General features: G+C 38.2%; 1 protein-coding gene and 1 long non-coding RNA gene across 2 annotated transcripts; one reads left to right on the top strand and one right to left on the bottom strand.

Moving 5' to 3' along the window:
• Nucleotides 1-2028: 2028 nt before the first annotated feature.
• LOC139730325 (uncharacterized) lies at nucleotides 2029-15859 on the bottom strand. The gene is made up of 3 exons (XR_011710918.1): nucleotides 15775-15859; nucleotides 3107-3235; nucleotides 2029-2112 (listed from the first exon to the last, which is right to left on the bottom strand). It is a non-coding gene; the product is annotated as an uncharacterized lncRNA (long non-coding RNA).
• Nucleotides 15860-16264: 405 nt separating this feature from the next.
• On the top strand, nucleotides 16265-18275 carry LOC139730332 (small ribosomal subunit protein bS6m-like). Its single transcript, XM_071641203.1, has 3 exons — nucleotides 16265-16378; nucleotides 16901-17040; nucleotides 18035-18275. Exons 1-3 carry the CDS (start codon nucleotides 16334-16336, stop codon nucleotides 18273-18275), a joined length of 426 nt encoding a protein of 141 aa, XP_071497304.1. The 5' UTR covers nucleotides 16265-16333.
• The last annotated feature ends 2552 nt before the right edge of the window (nucleotides 18276-20827 follow it).

Consider the following 20827-nt stretch of genomic DNA (forward strand, 5'->3'; position numbering starts at 1 on the left):
TTTGTATGCTTTAATAGATAGAAGCTACATTGTACATACACAGTTTTTGTTGTTTTTTGTATGTTTGTTTGTTTGTCTGTTTGTTTTTTGGGTGTTGTTTTTTTTTTCCGTTTTTTTTTTGTTTTTTTGTTTTGTTTTTTATTCCACTAAAGCAGATCTACTATCTACTGGTCTAATAGATAACAGATCTGCTTTAGTGACAAATTTTAGTGACATTTTATCATCTGTCATGAGTATTATAGTTTCTAAACTGTCAGTAGGAAGAAAGAAATCCAAACTTTCTACGAGTGTAGATACAATACTGCAAGCATAATACCGTAAGCCACAAGTTAGCCTAAAAAATGAAGGACCAATGCATGTCTACATGTACACGTATATAATGGAGCAAAGAAACCCTGTGTAAATAGAGTTAGACTCTTTTTAATCTGCAGCATGTAAACACAGCTTGTAAATACATCAGGTAGCCTACTATAAACAGCAACAATTCAAAAAGCGCCCTCTGGTGTTCAGAGGCAACACAGTTACATGTCTACATTGTTAAGCCTGCGAGACAGTCGTATCAACATTCATACAGTTTATTACTGTATCAGATTCAGGTACAAGTAGTTCATAAAAACAAACTGATCAGTATCACCTCCACTACCAGTATTCCTGACTCAGAACATTTTCTTACTGTACATTTCCCTACTGCCGTTAACCACCCCCTTTTTAACTGTACATGCTTATTCGATCATTACAGTTTATGTTGCCTGGTTCTGCAAAACAATTGTCATTTTGAAATTATGCGCAGAGCTCTTCTGAATAGGTATGTAACTTCACCTATGCCCCTTGCAATAATTGATGTTAGAAATCACACACTTGCAGGGCTAACAATGCTAAACACTCAAAAAATCAAGATCACTTTAATACTCTTTTGATTTGGTGATAATGTACATAAAGTATTTGACAAAGAATCAGGGTACCTTTGTTGGAAAATATATTGTGAAATTACATGACGAAAAACAAAAACAAAAGGTCACCTCTAATACATTGTATATATAAACAGAGCACCATTTTGTTTGTGTCAAATCTTAACCAGCAATATGAAAATGAGGAGCAAAGTGTACTGGGGTGAATACAGGAAGGTGGGGTGGGAAGATGCTCTGACTACAAAAGGGTCAACCTAGTACTTGCTTCAGAGAGGGGGTACATGTGTACCTCTTGACATTATGTTGTACAGTGCACTCCCATTATAACAAACACTGTTAGAACGAAATTCTGGTGACAATGAAGTAAATATTCAGAACACAACATTATCTGCTCTATATCTTTATTGTTTATTTGTTCGGTTATACAAAATAGCGAAAGTTTGATATTTAAATGGAAGAAAACTTCCGGTCCCGACAACTTCATTATAGTGGGAGTCGCCTTTACACAGACATGATCATTCCTTCCTCTTAGAAGAGGAGCAAGCCAAAGAGATACATGTAGTATAGTTTTGGTCGAGATGGGGCTTCAGGTTTCCAACATTTTGTGAGAAAATGATAAACCTCCAGGTATATGATATGAAAGAGCATACAATTCTAGGAGGAATTCAAAGTTTAGTTCACTAAAGAAAATTGCCTCTTAACCCGTCTCGAGACGGGCTGATTTTACAACACGCATTTGCCATAGACACCTACCCCAAGTATACTCGGGACTATGTAGTCTTCAACAGGTTAAAATAACCGAGATATCCAAAAAGAAAGAGGTCCTAATAAAAGATTGGTCCAACCTTTCATTAGGACCACATTGTTTTACCTTGTTTTGGGAAATCTAAGCCACTTCAAAACCAATTTTCATCAAATAAACTTTGAATACAGGTCTCTTAGAATTGTATGCTCTTTATTATTTCATTAGTGGTTCCTAATCATCCCTAAGAAAGTTAAATCTAAATCCCCCATCTCAACCAAAACTACAGAGTATGCCATCCCTTTCAAGTTACAAGGGGTGGAATATTACATGTTCTTACAAGACAGTATGCAAATTACAAAGTGAGATTCTTACCTTTAGTTGATGCAGCGAAACCTACACCCTGTCCTCTCCTAGCACTCCCTTTGTAATAATTCACTGGAGATGTCATCTCTCTGGACACTGGAACACAAGAAATCACACATACAAGATGAAGCATGTTGATAACAATGATACACACAGAACTTATAGCATAAAATGTTTGACAGACACTACAATCCCAACTCGGCAAAAGTGGGCAGACATTGTGCAAATTGACAAGCATCTTGTACGGTGTATGTCAACAAACCAACAACCAACAACAATAAAAATGGTCTTCAGTGCTTCACGAATTCTTACTATCTGTTCAAAAAATCTAAACTGATGTAGGAAAGTGTTCCATATCACTGCTCAGTGCTGGTAACCAATAAAAGTTTGTATCCACAATACGATTATGAAATTTGAACGTGGTTCAGTTAGCTAGGAGTTGGTGGTTCCTAAACAGAATCTTGTGAAAATGGCCGCCACAGAATTGAAATCCTGCTACCATTTTACAAGGTATATCAAATAATTCACATTACTCGCTCAGGCATTTGCAATAATCAATCACTTGTCCACAGTAACTTTTGGACACATTCAGCTTTGCCTGGAGTGTTTCAAACTGTCTTTAATTACAAATGTACAGACGTATTTTCAGGTGGGTAATTCTTATTAAAGCCTTGTATAATGTATATTACTTATAGTATCAACCCGATAACTCCATGATGGACTCTTGAAATGTTTACTCAAAATGTTGAAGTAAAAAACTGCACATTTCTTCTTTAAAATTCACTACAGCAGTTCCATGAGACTCACCATACTTGAAAACATTCTTTTTCCATATATCAGGAGTTTCTACTTCTCCTTCTTCTTTGCGGAGTGTGTGAGTATACGTGTGTTTATTTTAAAAGTCCAAACTAAGCAATCCCCTGGATACAACTCCCAATGCAACCACTGTACTAGTCAAGCAAGAGACACTGCCCCAACAGGCAGTCAATATCACCTACTATGTGTAAACAACAGACTACCAATTGATCAATCTTTATATTGATTGCACTTCATGACACAGTCAGAGAATGAAACATTTCCACAAACTTACCAGGAACATTTGTCTGCTGATGCTTCTTCATTGTGATGTATGATGGTTGTCTATTCAGCTTCTCAGTAATATCACGTCGACTTCATCATTTGTTGATGGTAGAATCCCTTCAGTGCCGTGTGAAGATTTCTATGAGGGGTATCAAAATATAGTGAGAGTCAAAATGTTAACTTGTAAGTCAAGCCCTTGGTAACATAATTTGTTTCCAGTCATTAGAGGCTCCCATCATGGTTACATGTGCATTGAATTTTGATTCATCAGAGGAATAATGCATTCCCTGCTCCATTAGCTTTGATTGGCATGCAGTATTCTGAGAAAAGCTTAAGAGTCAAAAGGCAGTACAAAGTCATCTGCATTTTGTCAGTTTCAGTAGTAGATGTGGCATGGCAGCAATTTCATATGCAAGTTGAAAAATTTTTAGCTATCTTTTTATGTATGAGTCTTGGACAGGTCACTTTGGGTGAAAGAAATTTCATGTTGTCTTAATTCTCTTCCAGAAGATGTGGTCTCAGCATGCTCAGTGAATGCCTAAAGGACAAGTTCACCTTCATAGACATGTAGGTTGAGTGAATGCAGCAATATTAGTAGAACACAACAGTGAGAGTTTGAGCAAAATCGGACAATCCGTTAAAAAGTTATGAATTTTTGAAGTTTCTGCTCAGTCACGGCTGGATGAAAAGACTACTATAGCTTGTGATGTCGCATGAGTACAACGATATAAAGAAAGAATAAAGAAAATTCAACATATTTCCATTTTTCTCCCATAACAAAAGAACACTCGACTTCTCTCTTTCAGAAGGCAGGGGGAATAATATTACCCTTAACATATAGCGTATGTCAGTAGCAAGTCGAAGAACTGTGCACTTTATTCAAAAAGTAAAGTTTTGTGAAATTCTCTTTTTATTTTCCTTACATAGTTGTACGCATGTGACATCATATACTGTAGTAGTCTTCTCTTCCAGCAGTGACTGCGCAGATACTTAAAATATTCATAACTTTTGAACGGATAGTCCAATTTTGCTCAATCTTTCGCTGATGTGTTCTACTAATATTGCTGCATTCTCTCAATCCTTATGTATATGAAGGTGGACTTGTCCTTTAAGAATATTATCAAGCTGTGCGAGCATTTGAAGATGTATTTGACTATGAGTAACCGCTACATTGAGTCCTTGGTCTCCAGCAGTTGGCATCCCTCCCTGCCATATGTATGTTTTACAGACTTTTAGAATATCACTTTCCATATTGAATGAGATCAGCCCAGGCTATTGATCACGAGCAGCCACGGATTCAATCCTGATCAATGAACAGGCTCTGACCTAGACACCAAAGTAGGTAGCTAAAATAAAAGCAAAGCACGCAATCTGACCATATACGGTAGCCTTTTAAAATGTCGTCCAATAGACCTTGCTTTACTTAAAACACATAAAATGCATCATCAAGTATCCACACTCCATATGCCACATGTCATCAGCATATTTATAGAGGTGCAGGCTAGAATCTCATTGTTGTGTAGCTAAGCTACACGTTGTAGATCAGATCTACCCAGGTAATCCTCCATTTGCCATAAGATTTCCTTCCACGGAATATTGATGTGAATCAAATACAAAACTTTGTATATGGCCATTTTTACAATCAGTGGTGTAAAATGCAGTATTGGCACTAATTGGTGTATAACTTTCTTATACACTGACAGATATGCATTATTTTTTCTCATAAACTTACCATCCACAGTGTCTACCTTGGGTACCTTAATGAACTTTCCTCTCTTTTTCTTTCAGATGTGGCAGGCACTTACATGCTTGAAATCCAACTCTTTTGGTGTACTCACTCTGACATAGTATTTTTGTTAGAGCTAGCATATTAAATTGTTTATTCCTTTTCATTATTTTTGTTGCTGTTGTGATAGACAGGTATCCAACTTTAAGAACTATTATGTTTACCAGGTTCTGCTTTGTCTTCTTTAAATACTGAAATTGTCCAAACTTTATGTTTCGGAGGTGACATTTTCCGTTAACAATTAACCCCTCTTTTGAGTTAGCTCTTGTTCACAATTATAAAATTCAACTTTGCTAATTTCCATCAAAACAGAATAGTAATCAATCTGACTTAACTTTGATCTAAAGATTATTCAATTCAAATAACTTATCATTTTTTGGTGAGCGTTTATAAATTTATGTAACTTTTCCGTTAACATTTCTGTCACCTCCGAGACAACAGATTTATGTATTTAATTTTTTTATTCTTGACATCAGTTATACATTACATTTGCAAAAATGTAACATATCCCCTCACATTATCTCTGAAGGAAGGTAGTAGAAATATAGCCTGTTGTTTTCATTTCGGAGCAATTTACAATTTTCCGTTAACACTTGTCACCTCCGAAACACTTGTCACCTCCGAAACAACAGGCATATTATATTTGATAATTTCTCGAAGACAAAGCAATTTTGTTTGATTCTGTCCAATTGACAGGAATCTCTTTTGGATGACAATAGTAATATGGCAACAGGAAGTGAGAATTTTCTAGGGATTAATAAAAGATTCAATAAAAACTAAAAATTACTGTTTCGGAGGTGACAAAACACTGTTAACAAGATTTTTTGTTCATTTCTGTTGAAGAGAAACCATATCATGTACACCAATGGTTTCATTTATTTTAGTAACATAAGTCTCAAAGTGGAGAAATCAACTACCACACTCTCACTCTTTTTTTTATTACTAGACTGTACGTTTTAGGGCAAATTTACATTTTTTCACTTTTTTTTAACAATGAGAATGCACAAAATACACCCATCTGTTGTATATATAATATTGTAATCAAGATCATTTCTCCTGCTTTAGTTAAGTAAACATATAGATGCTTTCATCTTAGAAGCTTGATTTCCAACAAGCAATTTAGTTGTGAAGATTTACCAATCACAGCTTTCCATGTAGGTTGCTTTTTCCTGTGTTTCGGAGGTGACATTGTCTGTTAACACCATATTGTTGTGTGATAGTGAAAGGCAAGACTTCAGTTCCTTTTCACTATTTATTAATATTTTCTAATACATATTATATCTACAAAATCATCACAACAGAAGTGACTTTTGTATACATAGCTCACCAGAATTCCCTTGATACCAAAGTAATACATGTGGCAGTTCTTTAATCTTAAAAAAAAAAGAATGTAAAAAAAAAAAAATCATCAAATAATCAAACTCCACAAAAAGGCCACATGCCTATAGCTGGTGCACAACTTGTTCTTGAATTCATAGTTGTTGTTTTTCCAAGTACAATGTGGTAATCATAAACAAAATTATGTGATTTTTTGTTAATATGACAATAATTATTACATTTTCCGAGTTGAACCAAACTGTTTATGACATTGTATTTTTTAAGATTATTGAAGTTATGTGACAACTAAAGTGAACAGAGGAACAACTCCCAAGGACTGGAAAGGGAAAGATTAAAAAAAAACAAACAAGATTTGTAGTTCTATTTCAGTACTTTTGATGAGGTGTTTACCTTGTTTTGTTATTATGTTTTATCTTAGAATTTGGCTTTAAGTACTGGAATTTCAAGGAAAAGAAAATGGTTTCTTAAAGGACAAGTCCACTTTCATATACATGTGGATTGAGTGAATGCAAATGTTCAACAGTAAAACATATCATTGAAAGTTTGGGGGAAATTGGACAATCCATTCAAAAGTTATGGGTTTTTTAAGTATCTGCGCAATCACTGCAGGATGAGAAGACTACGACAGTGTATGATGTCACATGCATACAACGATATAAGGAAAATATAAGTGAATTTCACAAAACTTTAGTTTTTGAAAAAAGTGCACATTTCTTCAACTTGCTTCTGATGTATTTTAGGGCAATATTATTCACCCTGCCGTCCAAAAGAGAGAAGTCATGTGTTTTGTTATGCAAGAAAAGTGAAAATACAGAATGTTGAATTTTCTTGATACTTTCTCTATATCCTTGTACACATGTGACATCACAAGCTATAGAAGTCTTCTCATTCAGCTTTGACTGAGCAGAAACTTTAAAAATCCATAACTCTGGAACGGATTGCCTAACTTTCCTCAAACTCTCACCGATGTGTTTTACTAATATTGCTATATTTACTCAACCCTCATGTCTATTGAGGTTAACTTGTCCTTTTCCAGTTTCGGTCCCTTTTAGGTTTATTTGAGACCAGTTTGTGTCCGGGACCTTCTGTGAAGTTGATGGGGAAAATTACTGAACAAAAACAAATTTTCCCCTCAAGTTCACAGAAAAGCATTATGCTGCTCTCTTCAGCTGGGAAACACAAACTGTTGTCTTAACCAAACTGTAAAAACCTGTTAAAGATTAGTATGAATTACAATCTCAAACAAAATATGAGCTGGTATCCATTATCATGAAAGAGAATAACCAAACAAAATAACAAGTAAGAACTGAAAGAAAGAGCTTATATTTGAAAATTAAAGCCATGAAGAAAGACATGAATGTTCACTAAATAGTTAACACCTGATAAGTTGGGTTGTCTCTGTGTTGTGTCACCTCAAAAACAATAAAATGTTTTTTCTTATCATATACTTTTTACTCTCAAAAGTGACTGTTAAATACATATGCATGATTTGCAGGTAATTTTCAATCAATTCAAAATGATATGTAAAATATATTTTAGTAATGTCAACAGTTTAAATGAATCTGGTGTGGTACATAGAAAATTTATCCCAGATGAACCAAGCACCTTTCACCAGTATTATAACATTTGTATGGTGGCTATCAAGGATGATGAAGAATTCATGAACATCCTTGAATTAATCTATTTATAAAACTATGTGCAAACAAAAATGTACACAAGTCAAATAAGAATTTTTGCTTTTGGTATTCATACCGTATGTCCCTGCCAAAAAATTACAGTGGTACCCTCCGCAACAATAACTTTAAAGATAGTGAATCAATCTAAAATACAATGTAAGGGATTGAAACTATAACTCATTGCCCACGCCTTACAGAAAACCCCATTCAATTTGCTTCAGAGGTCAAAGAGAATTGAGGATTTTTGTAGAGCATGTGAGGAATCCCTTCCCTCCAAGTTCTGCATGTGTTTACACATTAATATGCAGTTCCAAGAGCATCCAAGTACTGAACTTGGAAGAATCAGACTCCTGACATCCTTTATAACAATCCACATTTCTTTGAGATCACTTAACCAAATTGACTGGGGCTTTCTGCAAAATAGAGCTAAGATGTTATAATTTAAGACCCCAAAGTAGAATTTAGTTGATTTAATCATATTGGGTGCTATCAATGCAAAAGTCTTATTGTAATTTTTTTTTTTTTTTTTTTTTTTGGGGGGGGGGGGGGGGGACATACTATATGAATACATGAACACAATGTTAACATTGAATGTCACCTCCGAAACAAAGTTATTCTTCCCTGGTGTTGTGGAATAAAATATTCTGAGAGTAAAGAAACATTACTGAAATGATCTTACACCCTCATTTCAATTTAAGGTAGAAAATGGAATGCCATGTTTCTTCTGGTATACAATATCTAGCTTATGTCCATCATATTCTTACTGTAAATTAATATTTTAACACAATGTTAACATTGAATGTCACCTCCGAAACGAAGTGATTCTTCCCTGGTGTTGTGGAATAAAATGTTCAGAGAGCAAAGAAACATTACTAAAATGATCTCACACCCTCATCTCAAGTTAAGGTAGAAAATGGAATGCCATGTTTCTTCAGATTACAATATTTAGCTTACATCCTTCGTCCAAATGGAAGGCAAACTACCGGTACCCATGCTAATTAATGAAGTGTAGAAAAACACTTGTTCTGTGTGGTTTATCTGCTTGAAACAGGAGTTAATTTCTTGTTCTCGAGTTATAATTATCAAAAACATTGATAAAAAGAAGAAGTTTTTGTGTTATTGTCCCTTATTCTCAAAATAAGTGAGTATTAGTATTAATGTCACCTCCGAAACATTCTAATATGTTAACTGTCACCTCCGAAACATCCATGTGTGAAAAATCCAAGTTTTAAAGAAATGATTGGAATTTCATTTAACCTACATAGGAAGGTAGCCCTTCTTAAAGACTTGTTATAGTAAGAGTTTGACCTGGCCTGCCCTTCAATAAATAGTTAAAATCTTAAAAATTACATGTCAATTGGTATTTTTCAGCAAAAATTTATAAATCTCATGTATTTTTTTTTAATTCACTTTATATTCAACCCCCAAATAGTTTTGATTCACAAACTATATATTGTTGTTAACCATATAAACTTTGCATGGTGAAGTTTGACTACAGAGTTTTGTCAATATGGTGCAATTCATGAAAGCAAAATTTTGCTTAAATTTACTTCAGGTGCCAGGGTTTTCCTTAAATTACACCAATAACCCTTCAGCTTTAAGGTCTGAAATGTTATTTTTTCAAAAATTTGAATACTTTCAAATAGGAATCAAACAGAATAATGAAAAAATATTTTGTTTGAAATTTTGACCCTCCGAGTACAAAAGTTACACCACTGATCGTAAAAAAGGCCATATTGTAAGTTCCCAAAACTACATGTGAATATATCACAAAATTATTACACCAATAAAAACTAGAGCACTCGCAATCCAGCACACGTATCCCCCGAACCCGTCTCCCATACCCCATCTGGATTACTAGTACTTTTTGGGCCAGAATGCTGTATAATATGGCAACTGTCACAGGATACAATAAAATCCGATGAGAAATGAGGCTAGTATATATTGCACATACAAGGAATATGACATGTCATCCTATAAAAGTTTGAACAATGAGAGCGCTGGCAATGAAAATTTTCGTTACCTACAGAATAACTCCCCATAAACCTCCATAGCAAGTTTGAATAAAATCCGACAAGAAATGTGGCTTATACAGCATTATATACAAGAAATGTGACATGGCCTCCAAGTCGGAACACTAAGGGCGTCGTCACCACAAACTGTTGTGTCCTTCATGTAGAATGACCACCCATACATCTCCTCAGCAAGTCTGAATAAAATCCATCGAGTAACAATCAAGTTATTGAATAAATAAGCACATGATCAGGATGGCCTTTGACTTTGTAAAAGGTGGAACAGTGAGGGCAGCATTATCAATAGGCATAGGTGTATAGATTTGACTATGATACATATTTACATACCAAATTTGAAAAAAAAAATAAAAAATGGTCAAGGAACAAGGTCAGCGTTGCAAACACAAGCAGACCCTGTTACATTTTTACCTTTTCATGCATAAAGACGGAACAAGCAAGGGTGCCATAACCAAAAACAATAGGCTTCTTTGTCTCTAATACCATAATACACCTTCACGCCAAATTTGAAGATGATCGGAGAAGAAACACAGCTGGTAGAGCGCTTACAAGGAAATCTCTGCGGCGGCGGATGCGGCGCGATGAGGCCAAATCCATAGTATCCTCCGAACTCTGTTCAGGGGATACTATTATGACAAAAATTACAACTGATGCCAATCAAACATTTGTTCTACCTAAATGAAATAACCTTTATCAAGGTTATCCACAAGATGACAGGAAATGTCACACATCTCATCCGAGTAAAATACAGGTGTGCACAGCACAGATTTCACCGAAAGATTGGTCTGTATCTGGTTGTTGGGGATATGTTCCACAGAGACTGCGTCTGGCTTCACAGATCATATGGAGGAGAGCGATAAAGTCAAAAAATAAAAGACTCCTCTGGACAAACGGATCTTTCTGTCTAAGCACAGATGAACATTTTAGAACAAGCAAGTACCGGTAACCGGGGTTCATCATAGGTGTGATAGGTACACTATAAATTCAGGTATCTGGTATTGAGTGGTAATTCAGGTAGCCCATTGTCAAATTGTGAGTTTATAGATGGGATAGCTAACTATTTGAGTTGGTGGCAATGAAGTTCTTGTGTTAATCCTATTGTATTGTTGGCCCCCAAAAAAAATTCTTGGGGAAGACAACATCAGCTGACATAGGGGTGATGTGCACAAATTATTTAATACTCATGAAATCTCATTTCACCGAATACAAGACAAGTCCATATTATTAACATTGGTCATTGTTAATCAGGTTAATGCGAAAATGGTCTAGCTTACTACTTTTACTACTAGTACTAGCTAGATGAGGACCGAGGTCTAATTGCTTTTCAATACCGTACAATAAAACTATTAAACCTTGTGTGGTGGCCAGTAGACTTATACTAGTTCTACTAGTACTTGATCTTGATCTTGATGGAGTAATCCCTATAGCAGCTGCAAGCACAGCTAGACTGGGATGGGTTGGTGCAGTGGCAGTATGTGATGGTGCACGTGATGATATCAGTATATGTACAATTAAAACGTGATACATGTGCAAGTAAAAGATGCTCTTGAATTACAGCATCCTGTCACTAATGGGAGGCTTCATCCTTCGGATGGCTGGAAGGGCAGCCTCTTGGAAAGCAGCAAGGGTTTGTGCTGTTACTGCTTGATGTGGTAGACAGTTCCATATACGGATGGCTCGAGGATAGAAAGAAAACTTGTAGGAATCTATGGTGGCCACAGGTACTGTAAGCTTGAGGCTGTGGTCATTTCTGCTGATGTATGGGGCTGGTGTTATGAAAGCTGGGAAGGAGATATTTACAAGTTGCTGCCGTATTTTGAAGAACATTGTGGATTGTGCAAGGAGGCGACGTGTGTGCAAAGGATCCCATCTAAGCTGTCTCACGAGACTCGAAGATGATGTAGTCGTTCGGTAGTCCCGGGTTACAAAACGTGCAGCTGCTCTCTGGATTCGTTCAAGGTTTTCAACACACTGTGATGTGTAGGGATTCCAAGCTTCTGGACTGTATTCAAGTTTGGGGAGAACCAGGGCTTTGTATGCATTTTCTTTTACAGTCTTTGGACATGGTGCAAGAGTTCTGCGCAGCAGGCCAAGAGTTTTGCTGGCATTGTTGGCCTTTTCCTGGCAGTGTTCATTCCATCGGAGGTCTTTGGTGACTGTAATTCCCAGGTATTTGTAGCTGTCAACTCTAGGGATGGATTCATTGCATAGTGTATAGTTGTACATGTTGGGTCTACGCTTTCTTGTAATGGTGAGCACTGCACATTTCTTCACATTGAATGACATAAGCCAGACTTTGGACCAGTTGGATAAGACCTCAAGATCACGTTGAAGGGAGATGTTGTCATCTTCTGAGTGGATGTCCCTATAGATAACACTATCATCAGCAAAAAGTCGCATAGTAGATTGGATGTTACTGGTAATGTCGTTGATGTAGAGTAAGAAAAGAGCTGGTCCTATTACGGATCCCTGGGGCACTCCTGATGTCACTGGCAGCCATGATGACCTGGAGCCGTTGACAATTACTGCCTGTTGCCTATCAGATAGCAGTGCCATTGTCCAACGGAGTGTATCCCCTGTGATTCCATAGAATTTTAGTTTGGTTTCCAAATGGCAGTGGGGGACACGATCAAATGCTTTCTGGAAGTCCAGAAAAGCCACATCTGTCTGTCCCCTGCATTGGAGTGTATGTGCCCAATCGTGTGTTGCTGAGATAAGTTGGGTGTTGGTGGACAGCTTCTGGCGAAATCCATGCTGCTCATTCACGAAGATGTTGTACCTAAAAACATGCTTGGAGATGTGACTAAGCACGACATGCTCCATGACCTTGCAGCAGATGCATGTTAATGATATGGGTCGGTAATTCGCAGGGATGCACTTATCACCAGATTTATGGACAGGTGTTACAAGGGCGTACTTCCAGTCAGATGGAACCTTTCCAGTGTTGATGCTCTGCTGGAAAAGAAATGCTAGTGCTGGTGCGATCTCTTCAGCAACAAGCTTGAGTAATCTAGGAGAAAGTTGGTCAGGGCCACAAGCTTTGGACGGGTTGAGATTCCGTAGTTGTTTAGCCACACCAGGTCTATTAATGTGAAGATGGCCTATGGCAGGATAAGGAGAGGTGCCCTTGGAGTCAGAATGGCAGGATTGATATCCGGTATGTATTGAGTGGAAGAATTTGTTTAGACACTCGGCTTTGGCTTTGTCGGTTGTGAACAAGCCACTGTCAGTACGTAGTGATGGGATTCCAACACTCTCTGATCTGCACTGTTTGACATAACTCCAAAAGGTTTTGGGGTTTTCTTTGAGACTGCCTCCTATGACAGAATTGACATATTCTTGGTGAGCCTGGTGAACAAGTTTCGCTACCTTGTTTCGATGCTCACGGTATAGTTTCCATTTTGAAGTACTTGGGTCTTTTCGAGCATTCTTGAACAGTCTATCCCTCTTTCTCATTTGTCTCTTGAGGACAGGTGTGATCCAGGGAAGATGCCGTCTGGATTTGCTCATCTTTGATGGGATAAACTTTTCCATAGATTCTGTAAGGAAGTCAAGGATTTTCTTCCAGTTTACGTCAACCGAGGATAGCTCTGGGGATGACAGTAGGAAGCTAGAGGAAAACTCTTCTACTGCTTCTTTGAGCCCGTCTTCATTAGCGCGATGAAATTGGTAGATCTTTCTCTGTGGGGCACAGGTGAACTTAGGACTTCCAGAAAAAGTGAATATGACAGCATCATGATCCGAGATACCCGGTTGGGTATGTATGTTAGTAAGCAGGTTTGGGTTTGAAGTCAGTATGAGATCCAGGATGTTCCCTGACGTGTGGCGTGTGACATCTCTGACAACTTGCGCCAAGGAAAAATCTAGCATAGTGTCTAGCAGGAGTTGATGAAGACTTGCACGATTTGAACTTTTGGTAGAATTTGTCTCCCAATCAATGTCAGGGAGATTGAAATCTCCGCCAATGATGATGTTAGGATGACTTCTCCTGTGTTTGGACATGAGTTTCGATAGGGAAAGATGCAAGCCTTCAAGACTCTTCCTAAGGCTTGATGGTGGACGGTAGTAGGAAGCTATGAAGAGCGGCTTTGCATTGGTAAATTGTAGATTACACCATATAATTTCACCATCTGAGTCAAATTCCGGACAATTCACAATTGTAAGAGAGTTGTGAACTGCAATAAAGACACCACCTCCATGCTCATTTCGATCTTTCCGGAACACATTGTAGCATCTCAGAAATATGCTGTAAGTTGGAATGTTGCTACCAAGCTTGGACTCACAACCAAGAACAATATCTGGTTTGTGGTCATCTAAAATCGCTTGAAATTGGGAAACTTTCAAGGTGCTTTTGAGCCCATTGCAATTTATGACCATACCACTGAGAACTTTCCTACGATTTTTAGGTGAAAAATGCGGACGTGGCAGCCTTCCAGAAGTTGGGGTTGATGTCAGTGGGGGCTCTATGCTGTCATCAGTTGAACTGCTTGCATCCAAAGATGAGAAACGGTTGTGTGAAGTGAAATCGGAGTGGCCAAAGGAGTTGGTTAACTCGGCATTTATCCCATGGCATCTGCAGCATACCCAGGAGAAGCTACTGAGCTTGGTGAGAACTTCATACGAACCCTCTGTAACACCAACGCAGGAGGTATGGCACCAGGTGTTGCAACTATCACATAAGAGAGCATGATCATGGTCTCCAACACTGTTGTTGCAGATGGCACATGGAAAAGCTGGTCCAGGATTGCTCTCAACTTGCCCACCTAGTAGCAGGAGAATTGCAATTTGGCTGGCTGAACGAAAGTTGAGGACACTGGTGGATTTTTGTTGCCTCTGGTAAGCTTGAAGAAGCAGCAATGTGCTCGAGTTGCACACATCATACTTATCAAAGCTAGGGCAGAGAGAGGTGTTTTCTGAAGCTTGTGCTGGGTAACAGTCTAGGTGTTTAGGTTGATCGATGTGGTCATGCAAGAAGAGCTTCGAAGTCAGTATAGACAAGCTGATGACAAGTGAGAATAATGTAAGGACAGGATGAGGCGGAGAGGTCATGGTTGTGTAACAGTCTCAGCTCAGGCTGGCTTGCATACCGTACACTGGCACAAAATAATGAAGTGTGGGGCTGGTTTTACTTTTACTTCAAGCTGCTCTTGAACTCTAAGTCTCAGTTATAATAAAACTTGAAAATTATATGGAAGTAACTTGATGGAAAGACGGTCCCTCAGTCCATAAGATGTAGGGTGGTAACTTTGACTATGCAGTCTGTCTGTAACATAGACAAAGGCTTTCTGACTTTTAATACTCAGACAGAGTCCTACCTCAGAAAAGTATGTTTGCATGCATGTACTAACGTAGAATGTAGTACATGTACACTGTTATGGGGCTGGCATATCCACTCCCAGTCTTGAGCTGTTCGCAGAGAATCTTGATTTAAACTTCATTACGTTCCATAAAAATACTTGATGGGAAAATGGTCCCTCAGTACATAAAATGTAAGCTGGAAGCTGGAGGCTTTCAAGTGACAAATTGATAACTATCCAGCTATCAGGATCATAAAGCAGAAGTTGTTTGACCATTAAAACCCAGAGTCAGACCTCGGACAAGTTGGCGTGCAAGCATAAGACACTATAATAGGAGATAGTACCGGTATATGGGACTGGTACATCCAGGTCTTGACCTGCTCAGTAAAGAAGTCAACTTGTTTACATATGCTACATTGTAACAGAATACACCATTATAGTATATGGGACTGGTACTGGGAATTAGTACTAGCTAATTCATGATTGTTACCGAAGTATCAGATGAATCGAGAAATTAAGACCTGGTTTAACGTTAGTAGTTGTGGTAATACCTTGTTGTTGTCTTGTAACTTGGGCCTTTATTGGCTTTGGTCATTGCACATGCACGGCCTTCATATTGAAGTTCGCGCCTTGCAGTTGCACTTGCAGAGCCGATCCGCGATCAGCCGCCAACATGCCTAACGAGTTACAAAATAACCTGCAGTGCAGTGTGACTGTGAGACGTAGGTTCTGGTTCCTGGGGAATCGTTTGTTGTAATAATGTCGCATCCTCCTAAGTCCTGAATTGAATACCGAGGATACCTGTCTCTCGAGTTCTCTGCAGTCTGCGGTTACGTTGGGTTACACCGAACTGTTCGAGCTTGACCGTACCACTGCGTAGCTGCTTCGCCAAGCGCAGTCCGCGGGTAGTCAGTACCGTAGGCCTAGGGCCAAGGGTGCAGCTTCGTTGCGGAGCGCCAGTCAGCTGCGGGTTGCATTGGTTGCCAAATCTGTGCATGCTGCCCTCATACGACCAATGCCAAATAATCTGAACTGAAGAAATCGCGTGTAGATACATGCGTGACGATCTTCATTCGACTCTGGAACTATCCGTCACAGAAGCGCAACAAAATGCCGGGCTATGAAGTAGCGCTGATTATGAGAGTGATGAGACGGGTATGAAGTTTAATTTATGAAAGTTTTTATATTTAACAGTTTATCCAGGTGGCGGATTTCGATGTTGTAGCTTAAAGCTGCTGTCAAGCGCTTCGATTGCGAATGCGATTATGTTGGTCCTATATATTCATTTACGTGTTAGTGCAGTGGCCGGACGGCCTATCAGTAGGTGACATAACAAAGTCCTCGCGACCTCAGGACCGGCAGTTTTTTTCGTTATATTGAAATTTCATCATAATCAAACAAAAAGTAAAAATAAATTACATAGAGCCGATAATGTTGGGACCTGAGTATTTATTTCATTGTAACCGGAATTTTGTTATAACCATGTTCGTTACATGGGAGTTCACTGTAGTATATAGACTAGACTAGTCAATGTACATGTACATTTTTTTTTTGCAACAAAATACATCCTTCTCCTATTCAAAAGAAAGAAATTATGCTTTGTATTTACAATTATGCTGTTTTGAATTAAGATGAAAGGATGGTAATAATTTATGTATCTCTCAAACTTTTTCCAAGCCTGAAATGGTAGACGCTCTGAAGAGGTCCCTGACGGAAGTCATGAATAATGGCGGCATCGTGCGAAAGATTGAGAACCTGGGAGAGAAGAGGCTGCCTTATCGCATGAGAGCCCACCGTCAGAACTTCAGCCATGGACAGTAAGTATTTTTGATATGTGTTTTATTTTCATATCAAAGCGTAACATCAGTTGTCATTATATGATAGCAAATTAAAATCTGCACTGTCATAATTAACCAATTAGAACAGTCCACTTTGCCATGAAGTAAGTGAATCACTTTGCTGTTTTATACTCGCAGAAAGAATTATCTACAGTAAATCTGCTTTTCCCTTATCTCTTTTCTTTCTGTGATTGTATTTCCTTGTTATTTTGGTACACTTCGTATAAGAGATGTGACTTTGATCCATTTGCTGATTACATCCAGAAAGCAAGACTTCAGTTGGCCACCAGTAAAATAATGATTGCACTTCAAGAGTGGAGTATTGATTGCTTGCAATGTTTATCCAGTGAGCTTTTCTCTAAGAAATAATCTGTGAAACCCACTCGATGTACAATTGTTAATTCAATTAATGTGCAAAGAAAGAACAATCAAATTGTACAAATATCTAAACAGCGTGGAAGTGAATCAAGAATTTCTTAATCATTTCTCGCAGTCTCAGAGCTGGAGTAATATTTCTCAGAAGTCGAGTAAAATTTGTACATGTACGTGTATAAACTATGGTGGTAATACAGAAAAATCTATAATGTTTCTTTGGAACTTGACATGTCAGGTCAGAAGTCGTGTGCCAATGTCATATCCTGAAGCGACCATGACAATGAAATAACGTATCATTAAAACAAGTCATTCATATTTTTGCCAACTTGATATTAGGCTTCCTTGCTGAACTTTACCACTGGACATTTGATCAACAGATCTGAGAAATTGTGTACATACAGATAAGACAGGTCAAACTGAGTGTAGACTGAAAGAAAGGGCATTGGAAAAGTTATAGGTTCATATCATGCTGTTGAATTAGGCTGGTGTCCACACTAGGTTAGTATGAAAAAAAAAAAAAAGATCTTTAACATAGAGTATGGTGGTAGATGCAGGTAGCTTATATTGATATACCTAATATCACTGATTATTTTTTTAGATATTTTGTGGTGGACTTTGATGGGCCACCCACCATTGTCCCGCCGGTCATGGAATACTTCAGGAGGGACATTGACATCATTCGTCCTACAGTCCTGCGACGCGACACCGAGCAGTGGTCAGAAGAAGAGGTACCCTGTGGTGCGCCCTTTGATGAGAAGTACAACCCCGTGGTCTCCAACTCCAAGAAACTCAAGACCAACATCGTGCAAGATCTGAAGGATGCCAACATTAAACTATGACAACATCATACTGCTCTGCATTTCAGAGGACACTCTTATACTGGATTTTCATCCTCAAATTTGTTGACAGTCTTGGACAGCAAGATAAGGCTGCCGGTGTGATGAGATGTGCTGCTACTGTAGGCCTTGGTCTCTCATAAACAGAACAGTGACGAGTTGAGAGAAGGGGCCGAGAGAACAGACCCAGCTTGCAAGGCATGCTGGCATATTAGTAGCGCCAGACCTGGGCTCAACAGCCATGGACTCTGTCAGTACATCTTGGAGTAACATCAAGTCGTTGGGCATCTGCAGTTTCCATCTGAATCAGACACAGTTGACCAAATAAAAGCAAATACAGTAATTTCTGTCACAATTGATACCCTACATTTTGAGAATGGCAGATTTGATATGCAAAAACAATGCACTATCACGTAGAAATTGTGTGCTTTTTTTTTCACCAGTCTGCAATCTGATGGTAGAGAAAACCATCATATTTAATAGAGATGAGCATTGCAAATGATTCCATTTTCAAAAGACTAGGCTTCACTAGCCCATAGGCAAAAGATGCACAAATGACATACGACCAATGATTGAAAAAAAAAATTGAAAGAAGACTTGGAGAATATAATTTCCTTTCTGTGGTGCAACTTATCTATTTTGTGCATCACAGTCTGAATAGAATGGCTTTGATATACAGTAAACCGAGTGCAAGTGGACATGCACAGGACTCAGTGAGGCTCTGTTGAGCCATGCTACTTATTGACTTATGCAATGTTGACTTATGCAAAGTTTACCCAATTGTCCTTTTCTTAAGGTGCAAGCCCAATGTGGGTATTGACTCAAAGTGCAATCAGAATGTTCACTGTCAAGTCAATGGGGAATTCATATCACAGAAAGTCAACTTATGTGGCTAAGGTTTTGGTTTCACAAGTTGTGATTCAGCAGTAGTCAATTTCTTTGTTCATGAACTATCTTTGACCTGAGTTGACAGCTGCTATCTTGTGGACCTGGTGCACAGTGAGAGAAGAGGTCTCTAAATTTGTACTGCAGAAGAAGCTAGAAAGATCATGTAAAATCCTGTGTGCGGAATAAAACATACAAAGTGTAGACACATAGTACCAATTTGTGTATTGTTTTTCACGAAGGTTGTGTATGTGAATGACAGCAGTGTGTGTAGAAAGCAGCAGGGCAGGGTGCTACAAACCCACTATCTAAGATACTTGCCAGGGCAAGTAGTAAAAGCTTTTTGCTTTTGGGCAAATGGAATGAATATGCCCTTGCAGTTACGGATCCAGGGGGAATGCACTGGGTGCGCTACCACCCCCTCCCCTCCTCCATTTTATTTTTGTAGAGGCACCCCCTCTTTACGGAATTCCTGGATCCATCCCTGCCTTGTGTGTTGAAGTACCATGATGGTATGGAGTCTTGGCTCTTGCTCAAATTGCCGTTTGGACAAGTAATGCTTTTGTGAATGTGTGTGTGGTGTGTGTTTGTTTGCTTTGTGTTGTTTTTTTTTTGGGGGGGGGGGGAGAGGAGGGTGTTTTTGTTTGTTTGTTTGTTTGTTTGTTTGTTTGGGTTTTTTTTTCAATGAATGACCTATGAGTGTATCATGTTTAGTATAAAATGTTTCCAACTGTATGGGTCTGTGTGTGAGTGTACGTGTGTATGCATATGATATGTACTACATTTGAGATAAAGCTGAATAAGTGATAGTTTTTACAGAATTTAAGTGCTCAGTGGGAAAATGTGCATTTGATGTCTTTGTTGTCGCATCTACAGAGTGGAATTAGCAAGAGAAGTGACATTTGTTTAGTATTGTTTTGTTTTTTATTGTGAAGGTGAGATACAAGCTAGAGTGACTGAAGGCAAATAACATTTTCATGGTTCATGCCCTGAGATATGGCACATTAGTTTCTTGACATTCTGTTTACTATTATGCTATAGAGGATTTACACATCATTTACCAGGTACCCAAAAATAAAAAATAATAAAAAATAATAATAAAAAAATTAATCCATATGAACTGTTGTGGTGTTTACAAAACTTCTCTACCATCAATCACAACTTTCCTTATCAACACAAAGTAGAGAAATTTCACTTTAAATGTACATGTCAAAGGAGTACACTGTACTCCATTAGTTCATGCAGTTGCGCTGCTTTACTGGCCATTGCAGTTCAAGCGTGAGGTACTACCTGCTGCATTTCCACCAAAGTAGTTCTGCTGAAACTGCTGATTTGATGGACACTCTGCTCCTCAGCTCGTAATTTGTCTGGCCCAGTCTTATGAAACTTGGTACAAAGTATTGATATTGATTTCAAATTTCATAAAACTTTCAATTGATTTCAACTTGAGATGAATTGCAATTATCATATACCGTGTGTAAAGATCAAAATTGAATTGCAATCAATCTATATGAATTGTGTTAATTTTATGTCGATATGGCACAAAGTATACTAGTAGGCCGACCTGAAATTTTGGTGTACGCTGATACACCACAAATACTGGTATTGAAAGAAGAAGAACCCCTTATGTACAAATCTGACTACCCAGTGATCTTTTTCAATTAGGGTCC

The sequence above is a fragment of the Diadema antillarum genome, unplaced genomic scaffold (genome assembly GCF_040938485.1).
Source record: "Diadema antillarum isolate AM-2024a unplaced genomic scaffold, OU_Dant_1.0 scf00000022, whole genome shotgun sequence".
NCBI classification, from domain to species: domain Eukaryota; kingdom Metazoa; phylum Echinodermata; class Echinoidea; order Diadematoida; family Diadematidae; genus Diadema; species Diadema antillarum.

Coding starts and splice junctions, on each gene's coding strand:
- LOC139730332 (XM_071641203.1), top strand. CDS start 16,334: ATGCCGGGCTATGAAGTAGCGCTGATTATGAGAGTGATGAGACGG. Junction 16,379..16,900: donor TTATGAGAGTGATGAGACGG/GTATGAAGTTTA, acceptor ACTTTTTCCAAG/CCTGAAATGGTAGACGCTCT. Junction 17,041..18,034: donor CAGAACTTCAGCCATGGACA/GTAAGTATTTTT, acceptor TTATTTTTTTAG/ATATTTTGTGGTGGACTTTG.